At 41.7% G+C, this 23,957-nt stretch overlaps 1 protein-coding gene across 2 annotated transcripts in view; it reads left to right on the forward strand.

Annotated features, from left to right (window-relative positions):
- Positions 1–23,957, forward strand: part of LOC115172628 (latent-transforming growth factor beta-binding protein 2) — a 157,015-nt gene that overhangs the window by 1,203 nt on the left and 131,855 nt on the right. For both annotated transcript variants that reach the window (XM_029730257.1, XM_029730258.1), the window contains exon 2: positions 7,556–7,629. In XM_029730257.1, the coding sequence (XP_029586117.1) occupies positions 7,556–7,629 (74 nt within the window). The remainder of the gene's footprint in view (positions 1–7,555; positions 7,630–23,957) is intronic.

Raw genomic sequence — 23,957 nt, forward strand, 5'->3', positions numbered from 1 at the left:
AAGCCTTTGTTAACCTCAAATACACTATAAGTCAAATACACTACAAGTCTCCTGCAACAGTGGGATGAAATTAAGATCCTACATCTGTACCAATCATTTAAATCCTTTTTTTTAAACATAAAATCTGCTGTCTCTTCCCGGGGATGTAAAGTGAGTATATTGTTCAGTGAGTGTAGGCCTAGGGTAGTTATGAACACCTGTATCAAGGCTACATAATCGTCATTGGTGTTCAGAGACAGTGATTGATGTTGGTGGCCTGTGGGGAATGTCATGAATAAACACAAGTCTATTAGAGTGAACTTGCTGTTACTCTGCTATACAACAATGATTGTATTATACCATCGAGCAGGGTTCCCCCGCTGGGGGGGATTTTATTTGAACCCCCAAGTTTTCTGAGCAAAAAATATATGAAAACAACCCAAACCTTTTTTTTTACATAAAAGACTAAAAACACCAGCAAATCAGCTCTGAGTGATTGAAATGTTTGAAATCTGTTCCAAGGTATTCCCCCACATAATAAAGAGATGTGTGATTGTATGCAAATGTAAGCAAGATTTGAAATTATTAGGTTTTAGTCAAATGTTATATCTCTTTGGAGTTCTTGTGGTCAATTTGCAGTCTAAAAATGATTTGTAATTATGTTCCAGCCCCCCAACCATCCGCTCAAGAAAAAATCATCCCGCGGCGGAATCTAGTTGGTGATCTGTAGCCTATGCAGTTGTGTGCTTGCTATCTGAAACTGGGCGCTTATATCACACATATAGGCTGGCAAACATTGCCAGTGGCATGTATTCATGGATGCCAAGGGAAGCCAGGCTTCCCCTTTGTCTCTGTATGTGTAGGCCATCTATCTGATGCTGTCTGGTCCAAAAGAGTATGGCATTGTTGAGCCTGTAGCATTGAGTGCAAGGGAAGCCAGCAAGCATTTGGCCTCCCTTGATAATTTTTTTGTATAAAATAATAGCCAATCAATGTTGAGCTAAACTGAGTGAGCTCAACTGTGAATGGCTCTGGCGCACCAAAACAAAAGTGTCAAGGGAAACCAGTTTGTATTTGGCTTCACTCCAATCACATCGCATCGAGAGCATACGTTTTGACAGAAACTCTTTGTGCATCTCGTTGTGTTGTTGGCCTCCGGTGGCTAGCTAGCTAGCTAAAATCGTCCCTTTCCTAAATTAGCCATGGATGGAGATAGGGATTTGGACTCGGCCTTAGGCCTATATATATATATCTACTAGAGCTCGACCGATTATGATTTTTCAATGCCGATACCGATACCGATTATTGGATGACCAAAAAAAGCCACTACCGATTAATCGGCCAATTTTTTTATTTATTTGTAATAATGACAATTACAACAATACTGAATGAACACTTATTTTAACTTAATATAATACATCAATAAAAGCAATTTAGCCTCAAATAAAAAATGAAACATGTTCAATTTGGTTTAAATAATGCAAAAACAAAGTGTTGGAGAAAGTAAAAGTGCAATATGTGCCATGTAAAAAAGCTAACATTTAAGTTCCTTGCTCAGAACATGAGAACATATGAAAGCTGGTGGTTCCTTTTAACATGAGTCTTCAATAATCCCAGGTAAGAAGTTTTAGGTTGTAGTTTTTATAGGTATTATAAGACTATTTCTCTCTATATGATTTGTATTTCATATACCTTTGACTATTGGATGTTCTTATAGGCACTTTAGTATTGCCAGTGTAACAGTATAGCTTCCGTCCCTCTCCTCGCTCCTACCTGGGCTCGAACCAGGAACACATCGACAACAGCCACCCTCGAAGCAGCGTTACCCATGCAGAGCAAGGGGAACAACTACTCCAAGTCTCAGAGCGAGTGACATTTGAAACGCTATTAGCGCGCACCCCGCTAACTAGCTAGCCATTTCACATCAGTTACACCAGCCTAATCTTGGGAGTTGATAGGCTTGAAGTCATAAACAGCACAATGCTTGAAGCATTGCGAAGAGCTGCTGGCAAACGCACGAAAGTGCTGTTTGAAGGAATGCTTACGAGCGTGCTGCTGCCTACCACCGCTCAGTCAGACAGCTCTATCAAATCATAGACTTAATTATAACATAATAACACACAGCAATACGAGCCTTTGGTCATTAAGATGGTCGAATCCGGAAACTATCATTTCGAAAACAAAACGTTTATTCTTTCAGTGAAATACAGAACCGTTCCGTATTTTATCTAACGGATGACATCCCTAAGTCTAAATATTGCTGTTATATTGTATAACCTTCAATGTTATGTCATAATTATGTACAATTCTGGCAAATTAATTACGGCCTTTGTTAGGAAGAAATGGACTTCACACAGTTCGCAATGAGCCAGGTGGCCCAAACTGTTGCATATACCCTGACTGCTTGCACGAAACGCAAGAGAAGTGACACAATTTCCCTAGTTATAAGAAATTCATGTTAGCAGGCAATATTAACTAAATATGCGGGTTTAAAAATATATACTTGTGTATTGATTTTAAAGAAAGGCATTGATGTTTATGGTTAGGTACATCGGTGCAACGACAGTGCTTTTTTCGCAAATGCGCTTGATAAATCATCACCCGTTTGTTGAAGTAGGCTGTGATTCAATGATAAATTAACAGGCACCGCATCGATTATATGCAACGCAGGACACGCTAGATAAACTAGGAATATCATCAACCATGTGTAGTTAACTAGTGATTATGTTAAGATTGATTGTTTTTTATAAGATAAGTTTAATGCTAGCTAGCAACATACCTTGGCTTCCTGCCAAGGTATATATATTTTTTAATCGGCAAATCGGTGTCCAAAAATACCGATTACCGATTGTTATGAAAACTTGAAATCGGCCCTAATTAATTGGCCATTCCGATTAATCGGTCGACCTCTAGTGACTACCATTTGCCTCATGCAGCGCGATCACATTTCCTTCGCATAGAGTTGATCAGGCTGTTGATTGTGTCCTATGGAATGTTGTCCCACTCCTCTTCAATGGCTGTGAGAAGTTGCTTGATATTGGCGTAAAGTGGAACACACTGTCGTACATGTCAATCCAGAGCATCCCAAACATGCTCAATGTGTGACATGTCTGGTGAGTACAGTATGCAGGCCATGGAAGAATTGGGACATTTTCAGTTTCCAGGAATTGTGCACAGATCCTTGCGACATGGGGCCGTGCGTTATCATGCTGAAACATGAGGTGATGGCGGCGGATGAATGGCACGACAATAGGCCACAGGATCCCGTCATGGTATCTCTGTGCATTCAAATTGCCATCGAAAAAATGCAAATGTGTTCATTGTAGCTTATGCCTGCCCATACCATAACCCCACCGCCACTCTGTTCACAACATTGGCATCAGCAAACCGCTCACCCACACAACGCCATACACGGAGTCTGTGGTTGTGAGGCCGGTTGGACGTACTGCCAAATTCTCTAAAACAACGTTGGAGGTGGCTTATGGTAGAGAAATTAACATTCAATTCTCTGGCAACAGCTCTGCTGGACATTCCTGCAGTCAGCATGCCAATTGCACACTCCCTCAATACTTGAGACATCTGTGGTATTGTGTCGTGTGACAAAACTGCACATTTTAGAGTGTATTTTTATAATCCCCAGCCCAAGGTGCACCTGTGTAATGATCATGCTGTTTAATCAGCTTCTTGATATGCCACATCTGTCAGGTGGATGAATTATCTTGGCAAAGGAAAAATGCCCACTAACAGAGATGTAATCAAATTTGAGAGAAATAAGCTTTTTGTGCATATGGAACATTTCTGGGATCTTTTATTTCAGCTCATGAAACAACACTTTACATGTTGCGTTTATATTTTTGTTCAGTGTAATTTCTCTTTTGTCTCTCTCTGTGTTTTCATAATATTCAGTCGATTCGCAAGTCACTGAATCTCACCTGAGAAATCATCCAAGCTAGGGAAACAGCACCCCTCTGTCTTAGTATGTGTAGCCCATGTATCTGATGCTGTCTGGACCAAAAGAGTATAACATGTTGTCGCCGTAGCATTTGATTGATTGATACCAGCAAGCATTTAGCCTCCCTTGATAATTCTTTTTCTAAAAGTATTAGCCAATCAGCGTTAAGCTGAGCTCAACTGTGGGTTGCGCTGGTGCAGCAAAACTTCCCCCAAGGGAGGCCAGTTTGGATTTGGCTTCACACCAATCAAATCACTTCCCAAGCAAAATGTCATTTTCTGTAACGGTCGTCGTGAACACAGGACCAAAACGCAGCGCGAATATGAATGCTCATCTTTTTAATATTGAGAAAAGTGAACACTTACAAAATAAACAAAACAACGACTACACAGTTCCATAAGGCAAAGTAGCTATACAGAAAACATCTACCCACAAAACCCAAAGGAAAAACAGGCTGCCTCAGTATGACTCCCAATCAGCAACAACGATATACAGCTGTTCCTGATTGAGAGTCATACCCGGCCGAAACAAAGAAATCCCAAACATAGAAACACGGACATAGAATGCCCACACAAATCACACCCTGACCAAACCCAAATAGAGACATAAAAAGGCTCTCTCAGGTCAGGGCGTGACATTTTCAGAAAAACGTGTCTGTTTCTGTGCTGCTTGTGTTTATGTCCTGCAGTAGCTAGCTTGCTAAATCGTCCCTTTCTTAAGCCATGGATGAAGATGGGGATTTGGACTTTTGACTTAATTCTCTGTACAGGCCTAATGATTATGACGGCGATTCTGATCTAAACATAAATTAATATCTTGTGCCACTGGCCAAACAGAACCACCATCGGTTGTGTTCATTAAAACCTATTTATTTTTGCTAAATGAACCCTCGTGCAGCCAACAATGTTTGTTCCACAGGACAAAGCATGGCACACATAGGAGAGAGGTGTTTACATTATAATCAGAATGGACTTTAAAAGTTCACCTTGGGTTACATACTTACTTGAATGTTAAATGGAATATTCTTGTTTGAGTATGTCATTACAGGGCCGCTCACCGAGCCCTATAGGAATCAGGTTATTTATATGGCCAATTTCTGAGGGACACTTTATTAGCAATATGAGGATCCATTCTAATTGGGGGATGAAAGCACTGCTCTATAGGCATGGTGAGGAATGCCTAGCGGACTCAATGTCTGACATTGAGTGCCCTGATTTCAACCCCCGTTCTGCTTTTGATATCTTGCTCAGGAAGGCTTTGTTGCTTGGTTCCAGAAAAGCAAATACAACACATTCATTGATCTATGGTTCCCATAGCCTTTCACAGGGAGATTTAGAGACACTCAAGCACCAGTGTGTTGAGCACCTATGTCTTTATTACTGTAACTGAAAGCAGCGCATGAAGCACTCACGTCTACACAACACTATGGGCTTGATTCCATCATACTTGGTACTGTAACCAAAAACATCTTATTTATTGTGCTTTAAGAATGCACATTTGGATTCATGTACTCAACAAGCCAATTTGACAAAATGTGAATAAAAAAGAAATAACAATCCATGTGGCTGTAAACATGCTTTTTCACTGCACAAACAGCAGGGGCGCAACTTTCACTGGGGACGGGGGCATGTCCCCCCCACATTCTGAAATTGCAATCTTGTCCCCCCTGGTTTTATCATTTGAATGTGATATAAAACGATGCTCCGGTGTGCTTTAGGACCATGCGGACACCTCCGAGTGATCGGGTAGTTTACATGTGTTTATTCCACTGGATAAAAAAATATAAATAATATTATGTCCCCCCCACTTCTAAAACCAAAGTTGCGCCCGTGACAGAGTGTTATTATTTGTTTATCCAGAAACCTAGTTACTAGTTTGATTGAATAGGGCACTGTGAGTTTAAGGGGGTGTAACAGTTAAGGTGCCATAAATCTTCAGAGGCATTACCTCGTGGTAATTCACATTTTTTTCACTTCTTTCTGATTCATTAGCTTGAAATGAATCCTCTGCTGGTCGTTAGAGAGCGTGTGTCTGCATGACACATTTCCTCTTGGAATTCCCACTCTCTCCTTACTCACCATCTGGTTTCTGGTGAGCCCTCGGGGAGAGGGAGTTTCATACGGTGTACCTGTCATGTCCTCTCCAGCAAAGTCTGTCAGGAAGACCGCTGACTGCTCCAACTCAGAAAACTGCTCAACCTGGCTGCATGAAATGGGTCATGACGAGTGCAAATATGACATCATTGATATTTATATAGCTTTTATGAATAGTTTCGTTATGAAGAGCTTGGAATACTTTTACCATTCTAGTCTACTCTCTATGAGGCTATCAGGAATGATCCATCCATATCAGGGCTCGACAGTGCGACCATTTTACTCGCATATGCGCCTAAATATTTCGCTGTGCACCCTGGAATTTTAATTTAGGAGCACTGGTGCGCCTAGAAAAATGAAGGATTCTAGCTTTAATACCTCTACATTTCTTTGATTGCGCCTACATTTTTCAACTTAGGCACACATGTGCTCCTTGTAAAAAAGGTCAGCGTAGAGCCCTGCATATAAGCACCAACATCCCCACAGACCTGGTCTGTTTTGTGTGGTTCATATTCATAATTTATCTTTATAAAAATGTAGGACTATTTTATGGGAGGTATTGTTTTCTAAGTATTGTGTAGTTCTTGAAAAGGTAAAGGTAATTAATTCCCTTCCTAGCGACGACTTTGCTAAAATCTGATTGGTCAGATGTGTATTAACTGTCAAAAGAGAACGGTTGACTTGATGATTGTTTGTGAATGTGGTCAGTTCGTCATTAAATTTGCAAAAGAGTAATTGGTCTCCATCCAGTCTACACAGAGAGTCATCCATCCATCCACCATCTAAAGAGCTCTCAAACTAGAAAAACAACACCTGTCTGACCAGGTGATGTTAACAGAAGGCAGACAGTCCTACTGTATCCCTGTGTTTACACTAACAGTTTACTAGTCATCTCCTGACTCAGACCAGATATCGTACCGTATCTGCATAAGTCATACAATCACTCAACAAACTGCCATTAATATCTTGTGGCAAGATGATGGGAGGTCGATTTATGCAAGCACTATTGTTTACGGTTTGAATTTGCCCTGGACTTGCTCTTGTGGTGTGGTGGCTTTTCATGTATTTCCCTGTAAAGATTGGCCAGTGCTGTTCTTACTGATTAAAGTATGTAAAGAATCCAGTTATTACAGTTTGCCTGGAGATGTATGTAATGCGCAGCCTGGGTGCTTTTCCTGTTTCTCCTCTTCCCTCCTAGGCTCAGATAACCATGCATTTGTTTTCACTCTAGACTCCATGCAACACAGATAGAGTTTCATGCTTTGCCTGAAAATGTTATTGCATCAAATGCAATTATGTTCGAATCTCTAAGGTGCTCCTTCAATAGGCCAACCACATTAAGGGATGTGAAATTATAGTGGGGTCAGAATTAAATCTCAGATAGGAATGTTAAGGTTTGAGACCATGAACACTCAACCCATTATTCCCCTTATGAATTATGAATTGTGGGGTCCTGTACTTCCTGCATGCCAATCAATTTTAAACATTACATACAGTATATATTACATATCCCATTTCTGTCTCTCTGCAGGCCTAATGTATGTGGAGGTCAACAGTGCTGCTCTGGATGGGCTGTGGCTTCTGGGACCAACCGCTGTATAAAGCGTAAGTATTCATATCTGCTCATGTGCCTTAGGTAAACAATCATTCATGATAATCTGGATCCCTTGGCATGACTGTCTCTTGACCATCTCTCTCAGTCATGTCTCAAGTTGTTAATTGCTCATTCTCAGGCTTGGCCCTGGGTATGAAACACACCAAATCCAATGCCTACGAACTGTGTAAGAATATATTGTCAGGTGGTATTACGAGTGTATCAATATTCCCTCCATGGTCATGTTATTCATGTGGATTTGCATGCTCTATCATGTAGAGTTTTAACATGGACATTACCAGTGCTTAGCATTTGGCTCGCTCTGTTGGTCGCAAGTGCTTCATTTTGGGTGTAACTGCACTATTTTTACCACAGAAATATTGGATATCTTAACTGCCATATAAAAGTCAATGGCAGATACTGGGGGTGAGTGAATAATTGCCCACTTTTTAAAACACAATTTCGGCAGAATTTTAACAGCTTACAAGTGTTACCGAGCTTTTCATTGTAACATTCTTTACATTTGCCTTTTTATGGTTCTGTGGGTTAAGTGCTCTGTATGCTTGCTAGTAGGGGGCAGCAGCCTTAAAGAATCTCTCCTGTTGAGAGAGGATTGTGACCTACTAACCAGCTCCTGGTTGCAAATATTATCAAGACTTTTCTACAGCCTACCAAAACATTTTGAGAATGTTTTTCCTTTTATTTTTGTCTGTCATCATGTTGCAGACTGAAATATCAGGATTTATAGGAGAAGCTGTTTTATAAAGAGTTATCTTTAAGCTTTACAAGCACAGAATGTGAAACCCTCACAACCTGCATTTCTAGGCTGAAACAGTTCCCACAAAGACTAGACAGCAGTACACACACACACACACACACATACACTGTCCCACGCTACAGAAGCTGATGTTGTTTGCCTATCAAGTCAGTCAATAAAGTCACCTCATCCGATTACACAGCAAGCTCATTAGCCAGCCTCCTAATTATCCCTCTCTCCCACCTCTGGTTTTGCCTCCTTTTCTCAAGCCAGCCAAAGGCGCACTTACAGAGGTGTCAATTACTTAGGTTGAAGCAGATTCACCTGCTAGAAAGTAACATGTCCTTTCTTAACCGTTCATGTTAAACACAGTACTGTAGACCATCTAAGAAGGCACGGTCTCCATCCCACTACCATCTGGTATCTGTTAGTAGTTTGGCCCTCACCCAGGTGTGGCTGGAGGGTAGGGTACTATCAGCTGTGTAGTGAACCCCACACCACGACCCCGGGTTGGGCCCTGGCCTGGTGCTAACACAAGCCCATGGACCCCCCTTAATTGAGAACCTCCACCGTGGTGGTGGAAACCCCTCACTAACTATCACGGAAGTTCACATACACTTAGGTTGGAGTCATTAATACTCATTTTTCAACCACTCCACAAATTTCTTGTTAACAAACTATAGTTTTGTCAAGTCGGTTCGGACATCTACTTTGTGCATGACACAAGTAATTTTTCCAACAATTGTTTACAGACAAATAATTTCACTTATAATTCACTGTATCACAATTCCAGTGGGTCAGAAGTTTACATACACTAAATTGACTGTGCATTTAAACAGAAAATTCCCGAAAATGATGTCATGGCTTTATAAGCTTCTGAAGCTTCTGTCTCCTAGAGATGAACGTACTTTGGTGCGAAAAGTGCAAATCAATCCCAGAACAATTGCAAAGGACCCTGTGAAGATGCTGGAGGAAACAGGTACAAAAGTATCTATATCCACAGTAAAACGAGTCCTATATCAACATAACCTGAAAGGCCGCTCAGCAAGGAAGAAGCCACTGCTCCAAAACCGCCATAAAAAGCCAGACTATGGTTTGCATCGTCCCTTTGATGCGGTGAAGTTGTCCTGTCCCCTTAGCAGAAAACACCCCCAAAGCATAATGTTTCCACCTCCATGTTTGACGGTGGGGATGGTGTTCTTGGGGTCATAGGCAGCATTCCTCCTCCTCCAAACACGGCGAGTTGAGTTGATGCCAAAGAGCTCCATTTTGGTCTCATCTGACCACAACACTTTCACCCAGTTGTCCTCTGAATCATTCAGATGTTCATTGGCAAACTTCAGACGGGCATGTATATGTGCTTTCTTGAGCAGGGGGACCTTGCGGGTGCTGCAGGATTTCAGTCCTTCACGGCGTAGTGTGTTACCAATTGTTTTCTTGGTGACTCTGGTCCCAGCTGCCTTGAGATCATTGACAAGATCCTCCCGTGTAGTTCTGGGCTGATACCTCACCGTTCTCATGATCATTGCAACTCCACGAGGTGAGATTTTGCATGGAGCCCCAGGCCAAGGGAGATTGACAGTTCTTTTGTGTTTCTTCCATTTGCGAATAATCGCACCAACTGTTGTCACCTTCTCACCAAGCTGCTTGGCGATGGTTTTGTAGCCCATTCCAGCCTTGTGTAGGTCTACAATCTTGTCCCTGACATCCTTGGAGAGGTCTTTGGTCTTGGCCATGGTGGAGAGTTTGGAATCTGATTGATTGATTGCTTCTGTGGACAGGTGTCTTTTATACAGGTAACAAGCTGAGATTAGGGATGAAGGAATCTGATCAAAGGGACAATGCAAACCATAGTCTGGCTTTTTATGGCGGTTATGGAGCAGTGGCTTCTTCCTTGCTGAGCGGCCTTTCAGGTTATGTTGATATAGGACTCTCTTTAAGAGTGCGCTCCTAATCTCAGCTCGTTACCTGTATAAAAGACACCTGGGAGCCAGAAATCTTTCTGATTGAGAGGGGGTCAAATACTTATTTCCCTCATTAAAATGCAAATCAATTTATAACATTTTTGACATGCGTTTTTCTGGATTTTTTGTTGTTGTTATTCTGTCTCTCACTGTTCAAATAAATCTACCATTAAAATTATAGACTGATCATTTCTTTGTCAGTGGGCAAACGTACAAAATCAGCAGGGGATCAAATACTTTTTTCACTCACTGTATATATATATATATATATATATATATATTGTCATAAGCGCAACGTGACTGCAAAAGGGCCCGGTTAGAATGTCAATTCTCATCTATAAATTAGAAATCTGACAGAATTTTTGTTGTTGTAAATTAGTGGTGTTTTAATGTCTTTATAAAATGTGGGACATGATTATTTGAATGCGGGGCTGTTGCGCACAATCCGGGATATGTGGTCACCTTCTGGTGGGGGATCTAGATATGGATTAAAATTGTTTTAAGAGTTCTTGTCCTGTTGTGTGTTTGGTCCAATGTTGGCTCTTGTCCCAGATTCTTCCAATAAGATCCTGATTCTGTCTCTGTGTTGTTGTAGAAGGATGGATGGTTAACACAGTTGGTTTTTATATGTTGTGTTGCTTAGTAAGTTACATCTGTCTTAAAGAGTTTGGCGCTATGTAATATATATAAGCAAGAACAAGAAATATATACAGTGCATTAGGAAAGTATTCAGATCCCTTGACTTTTTCCACATTTTGTTATGTTACAGCCTTTTTCTAAAATCACAAACTGCACAAAATACCCCATAATGACAAAGTGAAAACAGGTTTTTAGTAATTCTTGTACATTTATTAAAAATAAAAAACAAAAATGTCTTATTTACATAAGTATTCAGACCCTTTGCTATGAGACTTGAAATTGAGCTTAGGTGCATCCTGTTTCCATTGATCATCCTTGTGATGTTTCTACAACTTGATTGGAGTCCACTTGTGGTAAATTCAATTGATTGGACATGATTTGGAAAGGCACACACCTGTCTATATGAGGCCCCACAGTTGACAGTGCATGTCAGAGCAAAAACCAAGCCACGAGGTCGAAGGAATTGTCCGTAGAGCTCTGAGACAGGATTGTGTCGAGTCACAGATCTGGGGAAGGGTACCAAAAAATATCTGCAGCTTTGAAGGTCCGCAAGAACACAGTGGCCTCCATCATTCTTAAATGGAAGAAGTTTGGAACCACCAAGACTCTTCCTAGAGCTGGGCATCCGGCCAAACTGAGCAATCAGGGGGAGAAGGGCCTTGGTCAGGGAGGTGACCAAGAACCCAATGGTCACTCTGACAAAGCTTCAGAGTTCCTCTGTGGAGATGGGAGAACCTTCCAGATGGACAACCATCTCTGCAGCACTCCCCCAATCAGGCCTTTGTGGTAGAGTGGCCAGACTGAAGCCACTCCTCAGTAAAAGGCACATGACAGCCCACTTGGAGTTTGCCAAAAGGCACCTAAAGGACTCTCAGACCATGAGAAACAAGATTCTCCTGTCTGATGAAACCAAGATTGAACTCTTTGGCCTAAATGCCAAGTGTCACATCTGGAGGAAACTTGGCACCATCCCTACAGTGAAGCATGGTGGTGGCAGTATCATGCTGTGGGGATGTTTTTCAGTGGGAGGGACTGGGAGACCAGTCAGGATCAAGGGAAAGATGAACAGTGCAAAGTACAGAGAGACCCTTGATGAAAACCTGCTCCAGAGCGTTCAGGACCTCAGACTGAGGCAAAGGTTAAACTTCCAAAAGGACAACGATCCTAAGCAAACAGCCTAGACAACTCAGGAGTGGCTTCGGCTGCCAATTATCATGGCTGCACCCCTGCCCAGTCATGTGTAATCCATTGATTAGGGCCTAATGAATTTATTTCATTTGACTGATTTCCTTATATTAACTGTAACTTAGTAAAATCTTTGAAGTTGTTGCATGTTGTATTTATATTTTTGTTCAGTATACATTCTAATCAGGCTTTGAAGTTCATGTTTGAAGTTTTTGTCAGCATGGTCTGATCTGACCGTGGTCTGATCCAGTTGATGGCTTTCATAAGACATATATATATATAGCTCTTTGGGTATTTCTGCTTGGATTGACAGAAGCCATAAAGTGAAGCTAGATGTAACTGTGACCAATGGCCATAGAAAAATGTCCCGTTTATATTCATATTTATTTACAATCAGCATTTAGTCTAGCTACGCTCCACAGGACCGAAATGGTGCATCTGGTTTGGGGGTCATCCTCTGTTCTCTTTACAAAAAGATGCCTCAGTCCCAGAGAGCAAGTTGTACTGTAAAGCCCTAACACTGCTCCACACATTTTTTCCATGGTAAAAAATAAGTGCAGGTTCCTCCTTTTGCCAGAACCGGGTTTAGAAATGAACTTAGTCAGTGGCCAATATTAATTTACAATCACAATTCAGTTTTAAATCAAAGCATGAATGAATACTTCACCAGCAAACCAGTAATTCAGGAAATGAGCCAGGAATGGTAAGCAGTGGGAATGCAGTCCATCTTGATAAACAATTATTGCCAGAAAAAGAGAGGCTGAACATTGGATTAGTGGAATTCCTTTGCTTTGTATCGTAAACAGCCACAGTAACCTGTTTCCAAAATAGAAAACCCTCCAAATTAAATGAAATGAGGTGGAAAGAAAAGGTCACCTTGTTAGATGGAAGGACATTTATCTTTCTGATTGATCGTCACTACCGTACCAGAATTGGAATCCGGTATTTATAATTCAGTAGATATAAATTGTCGCTCTCCTGTTCTACTTGTGCTTCACTTAGATATCTCACTCTAATCTATGGACCTGTGGTATTGAAGGTAAGATTCACAGCAGTTATCTCACAGTGAACATTATCTGGGCTACAGTATTACACAAAGTTGATCTGAGCCAACTGAGCATACAGCTCTCTTCTCCTATTAGTAGTGTTTATTTTTGGTTGGTTAGGAGGTTTATTCCTTACCTATCAAAGTTGCCACTTAAATCCTGACCAACAGGTGTTTACATACTGAGCCTGGCATGTCATGATGAAAACATGGACTTCCACCAGCCATAGAGACAGGGCTAGCCCTTGGCATCCACACCACAGAATGCCTCTAACAGGAGAGCGAGTGCACACTGTGTCCTCCTGACCATCTCACCCCAGCACACTGAGTTTACCCAGTGTCATGGCACAAAGACTTATCGATCCAGTAAGCTATTTCTGCAGTCATACTTACTGTATCTACTATAGTAAAGACAAAATAGTGCATGTTATGTATTTCATTATTTCATCATTCAACAAGTACAATCAGCCATGAAAGAATGGCCCCACCATGAAAGGCATAGCATTGCCTCTTGATTTAAATCCTTAGCTGTCTTTGAGATGGCAGATGAAAGGTGCATCATTCAAGAAAATAAATAACGTTGTTCTCAGCCTCTTAAGAAGCCTGTGATTGACAGAGTGAAATGCAGTAGAAAGGAGGTTCTTTTTGATTTTCCTTCCAGCTTTCTTTGGCCTGCTGTGCTGCTCAGGGCCCATCCAACCCTAAAATAACTCTTCATGCAGAAAGTCTGCCTCTCTCTTTCATTCACCCATTCCTCGCTATTTCTCTCCCTCTTTCCAAACAAAAAATTCTCGCATGTGGAATGTTTCTTTAATTCCATCATATCCTCACTGCTGTTAGGGCTAGATTAAAGCCTTCCAGTGCACACAGATTTGGAGACACCGTTGGGAATTATGTATATTTTTTGGTCAGTCTGTGCTGTGCTGCCCATGCTCAGAATGACATACTTTGTAGTTACCTCATAACATAACATATGCCTATGTACATATGCTGTATGTATGAGTCGTGGGGTTGAAAATTGGGGAAAATAGTCACATTTCACAGATGAATATAATATATGTGAAATTGGGTTCATTTACCTGTCAGTTCTTCTAAGACTAATACTGATTGAGTTCTTTCGGTCCATGTTGTAAAATTGACGGCTGGCTGTAGTGTACATGTTGTACGTGCTCTCCCACAGTGTCTTGTCTTACAACACTGAGCCCCAGTGGTTTACAACCATCCTACTGAAACCACATACCTGCCTGGATCTCTCATTGGGGACCTGTCGTGAAGCTGTCATTGGGGACCTGTCATGAAGCTGTCATTGGGGACCTGTCATAAAGCTGTCATTGGGGACCTGTCATAAAGCTGTCATTGGGGACCTGTCATAAAGCCTTGGTGTGAAACAGAGTCCACTTTTAATATATGTTCCTCTCACATCAACATGTGTCCACCAGCTGGTAAAGTAAAGTATCAAGGACATACATGTGTGAGGGTTTTGTAAAGAGTACCTTCACATAAAGTTACACAATCATGTTGGGTATTATAGATTCAAAAATGTTTTGGCTTGTATTAGTGGTGATGTTTTGGTACTAAATAGATGATTGTGCTCCAGATGCAAGGCATGCATTGCTACAGTTCAAAATATGTTTTAGCGTGAAGTCTGTCTTTGCATTCAACCACTGCATATTCAAGCCTATCGTTGAATCTGACAGCGTTCCTTTGCCTCCATGTCTGTGGGCCAGTTGCTCATCCTTATCAAAACCATATCTGCTTGTCAGCCAAGTCACCTGTATGAGTTTTCGTTGGAGGGAAAGATTTTTATGTTCCATTCAATTGTTTGAAGAGCATACACTGCTAAAAGCATTAGCTGTATGGAAGAGATATCAGGCCAATAGACTGTGGAAAATGTGGTTTATATGTATTGTCGTCTAGCATCACACACACATAGAGTTTAGCCTGAAATCTCTTGGAAAGGAAAGAGCGTACTCAGTTTATGTATATAGGGGATGTTGATCAAATCTGCCTAGAAATGTGGCTTGTCTTTAAGCCACTGGCCTCTCTGGTGACGTTGTTCAGTCAGGGGTGAAATAATTGCTACACAGACAGCCGTATAGGCCAACTCTGCTTTACAGGCACACTGTGGATTAGCAGAGCGTTACACAGTTCACAGTTCAGGGGCATAACTCTCCCTGGCAGTCTGGATGGCTTTATGGGCCATTAGACAGATCCTGTAATCAATACACACACCATGCTCACACAGCCCTATCATTACACAAACACTGGACACTTTACATTACTCTTCCCAAACCAGGAGTCCTGCCTCCTCACCAGCTGTTGTCTGTGTGGAGGTGGCAATCAGGTTCTGTTTGGGCCTCCTCTGGCCATATGTTTTTCTAATTGCTACCATGGACCACAAAATATGCTAGAATGGGTTACCATGGACCACAACATAGCTGGAATGAGTTACCATGGACCACAACATAGCTAGAATGGGTTACCATGGACCACAACATAGCTAGAATGGGTTACCATGGACCACAACATAGCTGGAATGAGTTACCATGGACCACAACATAGCTAGAATGAGTTACCATGGACCACAACATAGCTAGAATGGGTTACCATGGACCACAACATAGCTAGAATGGGTTACCATGGACCACAACATAGCTGGAATGAGTTACCATGGACCACAACATAGCTAGAATGGGTTACCATGGACCACAACATAGCTAGAATGGGTTACCATGGACCACAACATAGCTAGAATGAGTTACCATGGACCACAACATAGCTAGAATGGGTTACCATGGACCACAACATAGCTAGAATGGGTTACCATGGACCACAACATAGCTAGAATGGGTTACCATGGACCACAACATAGCTAGAATGGGTTACCATGGACCACAACATAGCTAGAATGGGTTACCATGGACCACAACATAGCTGGAATGAGTTACCATGGACCACAACATAGCTAGAATGAGTTACCATGGACCACAACATAGCTAGAATGGGTTACCATGGACCACAACATAGCTAGAATGGGTTACCATGGACCACAACATAGCTGGAATGAGTTACCATGGACCACAACATAGCTAGAATGGGTTACCATGGACCACAACATAGCTAGAATGGGTTACCATGGACCACAACATAGCTAGAATGAGTTACCATGGACCACAACATAGCTAGAATGGGTTACCATGGACCACAACATAGCTAGAATGGGTTACCATGGACCACAACATAGCTAGAATGGGTTACCATGGACCACAACATAGCTAGAATGGGTTACCATGGACCACAACATAGCTAGAATGGGTTACCATGGACCACAACATAGCTAGAATGAGTTACCGCACTGTCTCTCCATATAGTTGTTTTTCTGTGGATGAGGAGGTGAAATGGTTGTTTTTCTGTTTACACATTGGTTTTGGTTGGTGATGTAGGGCCACTAGAGAGGGGAGTAGAGCGCTGCTACACTGCTCCAGCCATAGGAAGTCTGGCCAGTGTAATACATTCTTCAATTACATTTAGCTGTTTCTGTTTCTTTGTGTGTGATGGAACTGGTGTCATGATGCAGAGAGTGGATCTGTCAGAAATCTCTTAACTGGAGAGTGTAGAGAACTGCTTTTTTATTGATTTATTTAACCCTTATTTTACCAGGTAAGTTGACTGAGAACACATATTCATTTACATACATAACACCAAACAAAAAACAATCCCCACCTCTGCATCCCCCCAACACACTATCAGAGTTTATTGTGAAATAAACACAAATTACTTATTTGAAATTCGTGACACCACGTGGTTTTCAGATTCATAACGCATTCGTGTCCAGTACACAATTTCTTCAACACAAATTCCAATTTGTTGTGGCTAAAGTTAGCTAGGTGACTAATGTTAGCTATGTTGTGGTCCATGGTAACTAATTCTAGCTAGGCTAGGGATTAAGGTTAGGGGTAGGGGTTACGGTAAGGGTTAGAGTTAGGTAACATGCTAGCTAAATAGTTAAAGGGTTTTAAGGTTACGGTTAGCTAACATGCTAAGTAGTTAAAAACTAGTAAGTAGTCTCAAAGTCGTCTATCATGTCATTTGAACACACACCATTTGGGTTGCTAGACCTTTGCGTTATACGCCTACCCATCCTCCCCGACAAACCTTCCTATTGTTTCTGTCTTAAGTAACCTAATGTCTTTATCTGGGATTGAAATGCAATGTATACAAAATTGTGTGGTGACTTTTTTCATGTGTCTGTCACGAATTTCACATAAGTAACTTTGATCTATTTCCCAATAATTTGTGATAGTGGGTTACGTCCCCATAGCCTTACACTCTCCTGCACGCCACAGTTTAGTCAGAGCAACACATAGCCAATCATATATCATGCTCCCTCCGGCTCCATGGCCGTATGGAAACTGTTGTGATGTTATCCCCAGGAGAATGGAGTTTGTGGGTTTTGGTGACCACAACGTCTCGCATTCTTAAGTTACACATACTGTAGTGGGCACACACCCCTAGATATCCCCCAGTACATTGCTCATTATAGGCTGAAGGAGGGAGCCTGTGGGGTGCGGCGAAGAGACATAGTGTGGGTAAAGGTAACGTACACAATGTCATGGGTCAACCTCAGGTTAACTAAACCCCCCAGCCAACTTGATGTGGTTGGAGAGAGAGTGAATGCCCTAACTACTGTATTAGGTTGAAAAACTGCACTGTGACAGAAAAATTTAAAAAATATGAAAAGGGCACCTCCATTTTCTAAAAGATTACCCCTTAAGGATTTACCATAAAGGGAAAAGAGCACAAAGTACCACAGAACTACCACAAAGGACCAGTCATCAGTCAGTCCTGAGCTGAGCTCCCTCACTTCTGCTGGTAATGATTAGGCTGCTAGATAGTGGTGGGTGAGAGGGATGATTCATAACTTCTGTTTTTGGATGATATACAGTGGGGGGAAAAAGTATTTGATCCCCTGCTGATTTGTACGTTTGCCCACTTACAAAGAAATGATCAGTCTATAATTTTAATGGTAGGTTTATATGAACTGTGAGAGACAGAATAACAACCAAAAATGTTATAAAATGATTTGCATTTTAATAAGGGAAATATGTATTTGACCCCTCTGCAAAACATGACTTAGTACTTGGTGGCAAAACCCTTGTTGGCAATCACAGAGGTCAGACGTTTCTTGTAGTTGGCCACCAGGTTTGCACACATCTGAGGAGGGATTTTGTCCCACTCGTCTATGCAGATCTTCTCCAAGTCATTAAGGTTTCGAGGCTGACGTTTGGCAACTCGAACCTTCAGCTCCCTCCACAGATTTTCTATGGGATTAAGGTCTGGAGACTGGCTAGGCCACTCCAGGACCTTAATGTGCTTCTTCTTGAGCTACTCCTTTGTTGCCTTGGCCGTGTGTTTTGGGTCATTGTCATGCTGGAATACCCATCCACGACCCATTTTCAATGACCTGGATGAGGGAAGGAGGTTCTCACCCAAGATTTGACAGTACATGGCCCCGTCAAATGATGCGGTGAAGTTGTCCTGTCCCCTTAGCAGAAAACACACCCAAAGCATAATGTTTCCACCTCCATGTTTGACGGTGGAGATGGTGTTCTTGGGGTCATAGGCAGCATTCCTCCTCCTCCAAACACGGCGAGTTGAGTTGATGCCAAAGAGCTCCATTTTGGTCTCATCTGACCACAACACTTTCACCAGTTGTCCTCTGAATCATTCAGATGTTCATTGGCAAACTTGAGACGGGCATGTATATGTATTCTTGAGCAGGGGGACCTTGCGGGCGCTGCAGGATTTCAGTCCTTCACGGCGTAGTGTGTTACCAATTGTTTTCTTGGTGACTATGGTCCCAGCTGCCTTGAGATCATTGACAAGATCCTCCCGTGTAGTTCTGGGCTGATTCCTCACCATTCTCATGATCATTGCAACCCCACGAGGTGAGATCTTGCATGGAGCCCCAGGCCGAGGGATATTGACAGTTCTTTTGTGTTTCTTCCATTTGCGAATAATCGCATCAAATGTTGTCACCTTCTCACCAAGCTGCTTGGCGATGGTCTTGTAGCCCATTCCAGCCTTGTGTAGGTCTACAATCTTGTCCCTGACATCCTTGGAGAGCTCTTTGGTCTTGGCCATGGTGGAGAGTTTGGAATCTGATTGATTGATTGCTTCTGTGGACATGTGTCTTTTTTACAGGTTACAAGCTGCGGTTAGGAGCACTCCCTTTAAGAGTGTGCTCCTAATCGCAGCTCGTTACCTGTATAAAAGACACCTGGGAGCCAGAAATCTTTCTGATTGAGAGGGGGTCAAATACTTATTTCCCTCATTAAAATGCAAATCAATTTATAACATTTTTGACATGCGTTTTTCTGGATATTTTTGTTGTTATTCTGTCTCTCGCTGTTCAAATAAACCTACCATTAAAATTATAGACTGATCCTTTCTTTATCAGTGGGCAAACATACAAAATCAGCAGGGGATCACATACTTTGTCTCCCCACTGTATTGGGCAATGGACAGTGACAATCTCTGAAATATAGCCCTTTGATCTTCTTCTTAAGGATGTTAAATGATGGTACTGAAATGTGCAAATGCTCACTTTTGAAAACAATATAACCTATGCTATTGAATAACATAAATCATCTGATCAATATCAGGGGTGCTAAAATACCAGTGTACCACAATTCTGCTGAGACAATTCTGCAGTGTTACATATTTGTTAGGAATCATTTTAGACATGCTTCTTTCCAGTTGTTGTAAAATATACTACAAGTGGCCATATATCTAGCCGATCCCAGAATCCATAACACTTAACCTATAAATGGCTTCTGTCCGATCTCTGGTTCTTACCCTTCAATAGAAACGATTTCACCTCCCAGAACCTGGCCTACCGTTTGATTCTTTTAAAATACATCCGTTCAGTAGCAAAATACAAGAGTCCTTTCCTTAGTCAGTCCAACGTTAAATAATGATGAAAATGTGCTTTAATAAAACCTCCTGGGAGCAGGTTTTTGTTGTAATGTAGAAGGTGAGAGAGTGTGGTAAAGTGAGGGCCATGTGTTAGTGTTATGACTTTTCTCTGATATCACACACATGGCTCAGTGTTCCAGAGTTTAGCATGTTTCCATTCTTAACTTTGAACAGAAATGTTTCCATATATTTTGAAAGGGCCCTTGGTGGTGAGCTCTTTAGTTATTTGTATTCTCTACAAAATTAGCCTGAATCCTAATTTGTTTAATGGCTCCCTGGCCCTAATGTTCTGAATGGCTCCCTGGCCCTAATGTTCTGAATGGCACATAATTTCCTCCAGCCTTAGATTGAGGGGTTCCCCAACATTATCACGATTCCGCTCTCATTATTTATAGCATTTTCAAAAAGCACCAATATCAAGTTAGCGGAGATAGTATTGTTGACCTGTGAGATACATTTGAGACATTTTTACATGTGTTTGAGTTTCAAATTTCATGGGCTGAGTGAGAGGATTGTAAAAGTTTGTGAGGTGGAGAGATGGGGCAAATCTTCAGCAAATAGTAATGGCCTGAAGACATGTACTCTGTTGGAAACGAGAGCCCGGCCCCATGCAGTGAATAGTAGGGCTGGGAATTGCTAGGGATATCACGATACGATATTATCACCATACTTAGGTGTTGATACAATATGTATTGCGATTCTCACAATTCTATATGATTCGATTCGATACTGCGCTTTTAAAAAAAAAGTTTCTATTTCACCTTTATTTAACCAGGTAGGCCAGTTGAGAACAAGTTCTCATTTACAACTGCGACCTGGTCAAGATAAAGCAAAGCAGTGCGACAAAAACAACAACACATAGTTACACATAAACAAACGTACAGTCAATAACACAATAGAATAACCTGTATACAGTGTGTGAAGTAAGGAGGTAAGGCATGAAGTAAGGAGGTAAGGCAATTAATAGGCCATAGTGGCAAAGTAATTACAATTGAGCAATTTATACTGGAGTGATATATGTGCAGATGAGGATGTGCAAATAGAAATACTGGTGTGCAAAAGAGCAGAAAAACCAAAACAAATATGGGGAGGAGGTAGGTAGTTGATTGAATGGGCTATTTACAGATGGGCTGTGTACAGCTCCAGCGATCGGTAAGCTGTTATGACAGCTGACGCTTAAAATTAGTGAGGGAGATAAGTCTCCAACTTCAGTGATTTTTGCAATTCGGTCCCGTCATTGGCAGCAGAGAACTGGAAGGAAAGGCAGCCAAACTAGGTGTTGGCTTTGGGGATGACCAGTGAAATATACCTGCTGGAGCGCGTGCTACGGGTGGGTGTTGCTATGGTGACCAGTGAGCTTTACCTAGCAAAGACTTATAGATGACCTGGATCCAGTGCGTTTGGTGACGAATATGTTGCGAGGACCAGCCAACGAGAGCATACAGGTCGCAGTGGTGGGTAGTATATGGGGCTTTAGTAACAAAACGGATGCCACTGTGATAGACTGCATCCAATTTGCTGAGTAGAGTGTTGGAGGCTATTTTGTAAATGACATCGCCGAAGTCAAGGATCGGTAGGATAGTCAGTTTTACGAGGGTATGTTTAGCAGCATGAGTGAAGGATGCTTTGTTGCGAAATAGGAAGCCGATTCTAGATATAATTTTGGAATGGAGATGTTTAATGTGAGTCTGGAAGGAGAGTTTACAGTCTAACCAGACACCTAGGTATTTATAGTTGTCCACATATTGTAAGTCAGAACCGTCCAGAGTAGTGATGCTAGTCGGGTGGGCGGGTGTAGGCAGCGATCGGTTGAAGAGCATGCATTTAGATTTACTAGCATTAAGAGCAGTTGGAGGCCGCGGAAGGAGTGTTGTATGGCATTGAAGCTCGTTTGGAGCTTTGTTAACACAGTGTCCAGAGAAGGAAGAAGGACCAGATGTATACAGAATGGTGTTGTCTGCGTAGAGGTGGATCAAAGAATCACCCGCAGCAAGAGCGACATCATTGAAATATACAGAGAAAAGAGACTGCCCGAGAATTGAAACCTGTGGCAAACCCATAGAGACTGCTAGAGGTCCGGACAACAGGCCCTCCGATTTGACACACTGAACTCTGTCTGAGAAGTAGTTGGTGAACCAGGCGAGGCAGTCTTTAGAGAAACCAAGGCTGTTGAGTCTGCCAATAAGAATATAGTGATTTTACTGAGATTTGATCTTCCAAACATATTGTTGCAGAGGGACAAGAGAGAGCCATAAGAAAAAGAGATTTGATCAGTCATGGGAATAATAGTGCTAAAACATGTTGTCTCACAATTTAAAAAGAAGATGGAGAACAACTTATAAAAGGAAGAATACTGGAGTTTTGGCGAAGGTACAGCTGTCTAGCCCAAAAATTATATTACGATACTGACAAATTATATTGTGATATATTGTCAAAAATTATATCCCGATATGTAACTGTATCGATTTTTTTCTCCCATCACTAGTGGATAGGGGCTGCTGCCTAACTCAGGCTTCTCTCCGTCCCACACAGGGCCTTAATAGGTAACTCAGGCCTGCTGTGCTGTGGGAACTATGAATGCTATTTACCCTTATAAAGGTCCTATCTTATTTTAATATACACAATTTACCACTAAATCAATCAAGAACTCATACAATACAATATCTTCAAATACTGTATATGCCTGCTTTATTAGAATGGTTTTTATGGTCTGTTTTACAGGATTACTTTGGCCACAGAGTGAATGTTGTTTGGAAATTAGGGATTCTGCAGTAGACCTCAGCTGTCATGGATTTGTTCAGGACTGTTATCTCCCTAACATCCCTCCCTCTCCCTTCCTTAAAACTGCCCTCAAATAACTTGATTTTAAGGACAGAACTTGGACTGGAGATTGGTTTTAAGGACAGAACTTGGACTGGAGATTGGTTTTAAGGACAGAACTTGGACTGGAGATTGATTTTAAGGACAGAACTTGGACTGGAGATTGGTTTTAAGGACAGAACTTGGACTGGAGATTGGTTTTACGGAACTTGAACTGAATTTCACATTCATACAGTTACATTTTTTTAATATATATTTTTGAACATGCTTGAACATGTTTGAACTGAGCTCACAAAGTATAGCTGTGATTAATGGACAGTATCTGCTTGCATGGAGACTTGGAGTATATGCTTCCATTGAATGACCAGGTCCAGTAATGCCCACGTTTATGCACTTTTCAGATGACTGGCTCTGGAATCTGTCTCTTTAAATTGCTCATTCAGTCTCAGTCATAATTAAGCACAACAATGACCCTGCCAGGAATATGTTTCCTAACTTCTGTTAGTGTTTCAAAGAAAATTAGTATTTATTATTATTCCCCAATGCAATAATAAAACCACATATTTGTGAAATAGATGGAATGTGAGGCAATTAGTTTTAATGATGTGCGAGAAAAATCTGCACGACAGCAATTACCGCGACAAAGTGTTCAACAGCCAGGTAGGCAGGCATGCCAGCCCCATGCAGCAGGACAGACCAAGGGAAGAGAGATAGACAGTGACACTGCAGCAGCCAGGCTTGTGTGGAGCTCTAGTAAGAGTCAAAAGGGCCAGGGTCAGTGCCCACTGCCCAGCCAAGCCCATTGTCAATTCATGGAATGCATGTTTGGTGCCACATTGTGTCACTTTAATGACTGCTGTTGGGCGACAGAGCTGAAGAAGGTCATGTATTCAAGGTCACATACACAGACTGTGATGTATACCAACCGTACAATTAGGCAATTTTCTAGGC

This window comes from Salmo trutta, chromosome 33 (genome assembly GCF_901001165.1).
Source record: "Salmo trutta chromosome 33, fSalTru1.1, whole genome shotgun sequence".
In the NCBI taxonomy this organism is placed as follows: Eukaryota; Metazoa; Chordata; class Actinopteri; order Salmoniformes; family Salmonidae; genus Salmo; species Salmo trutta.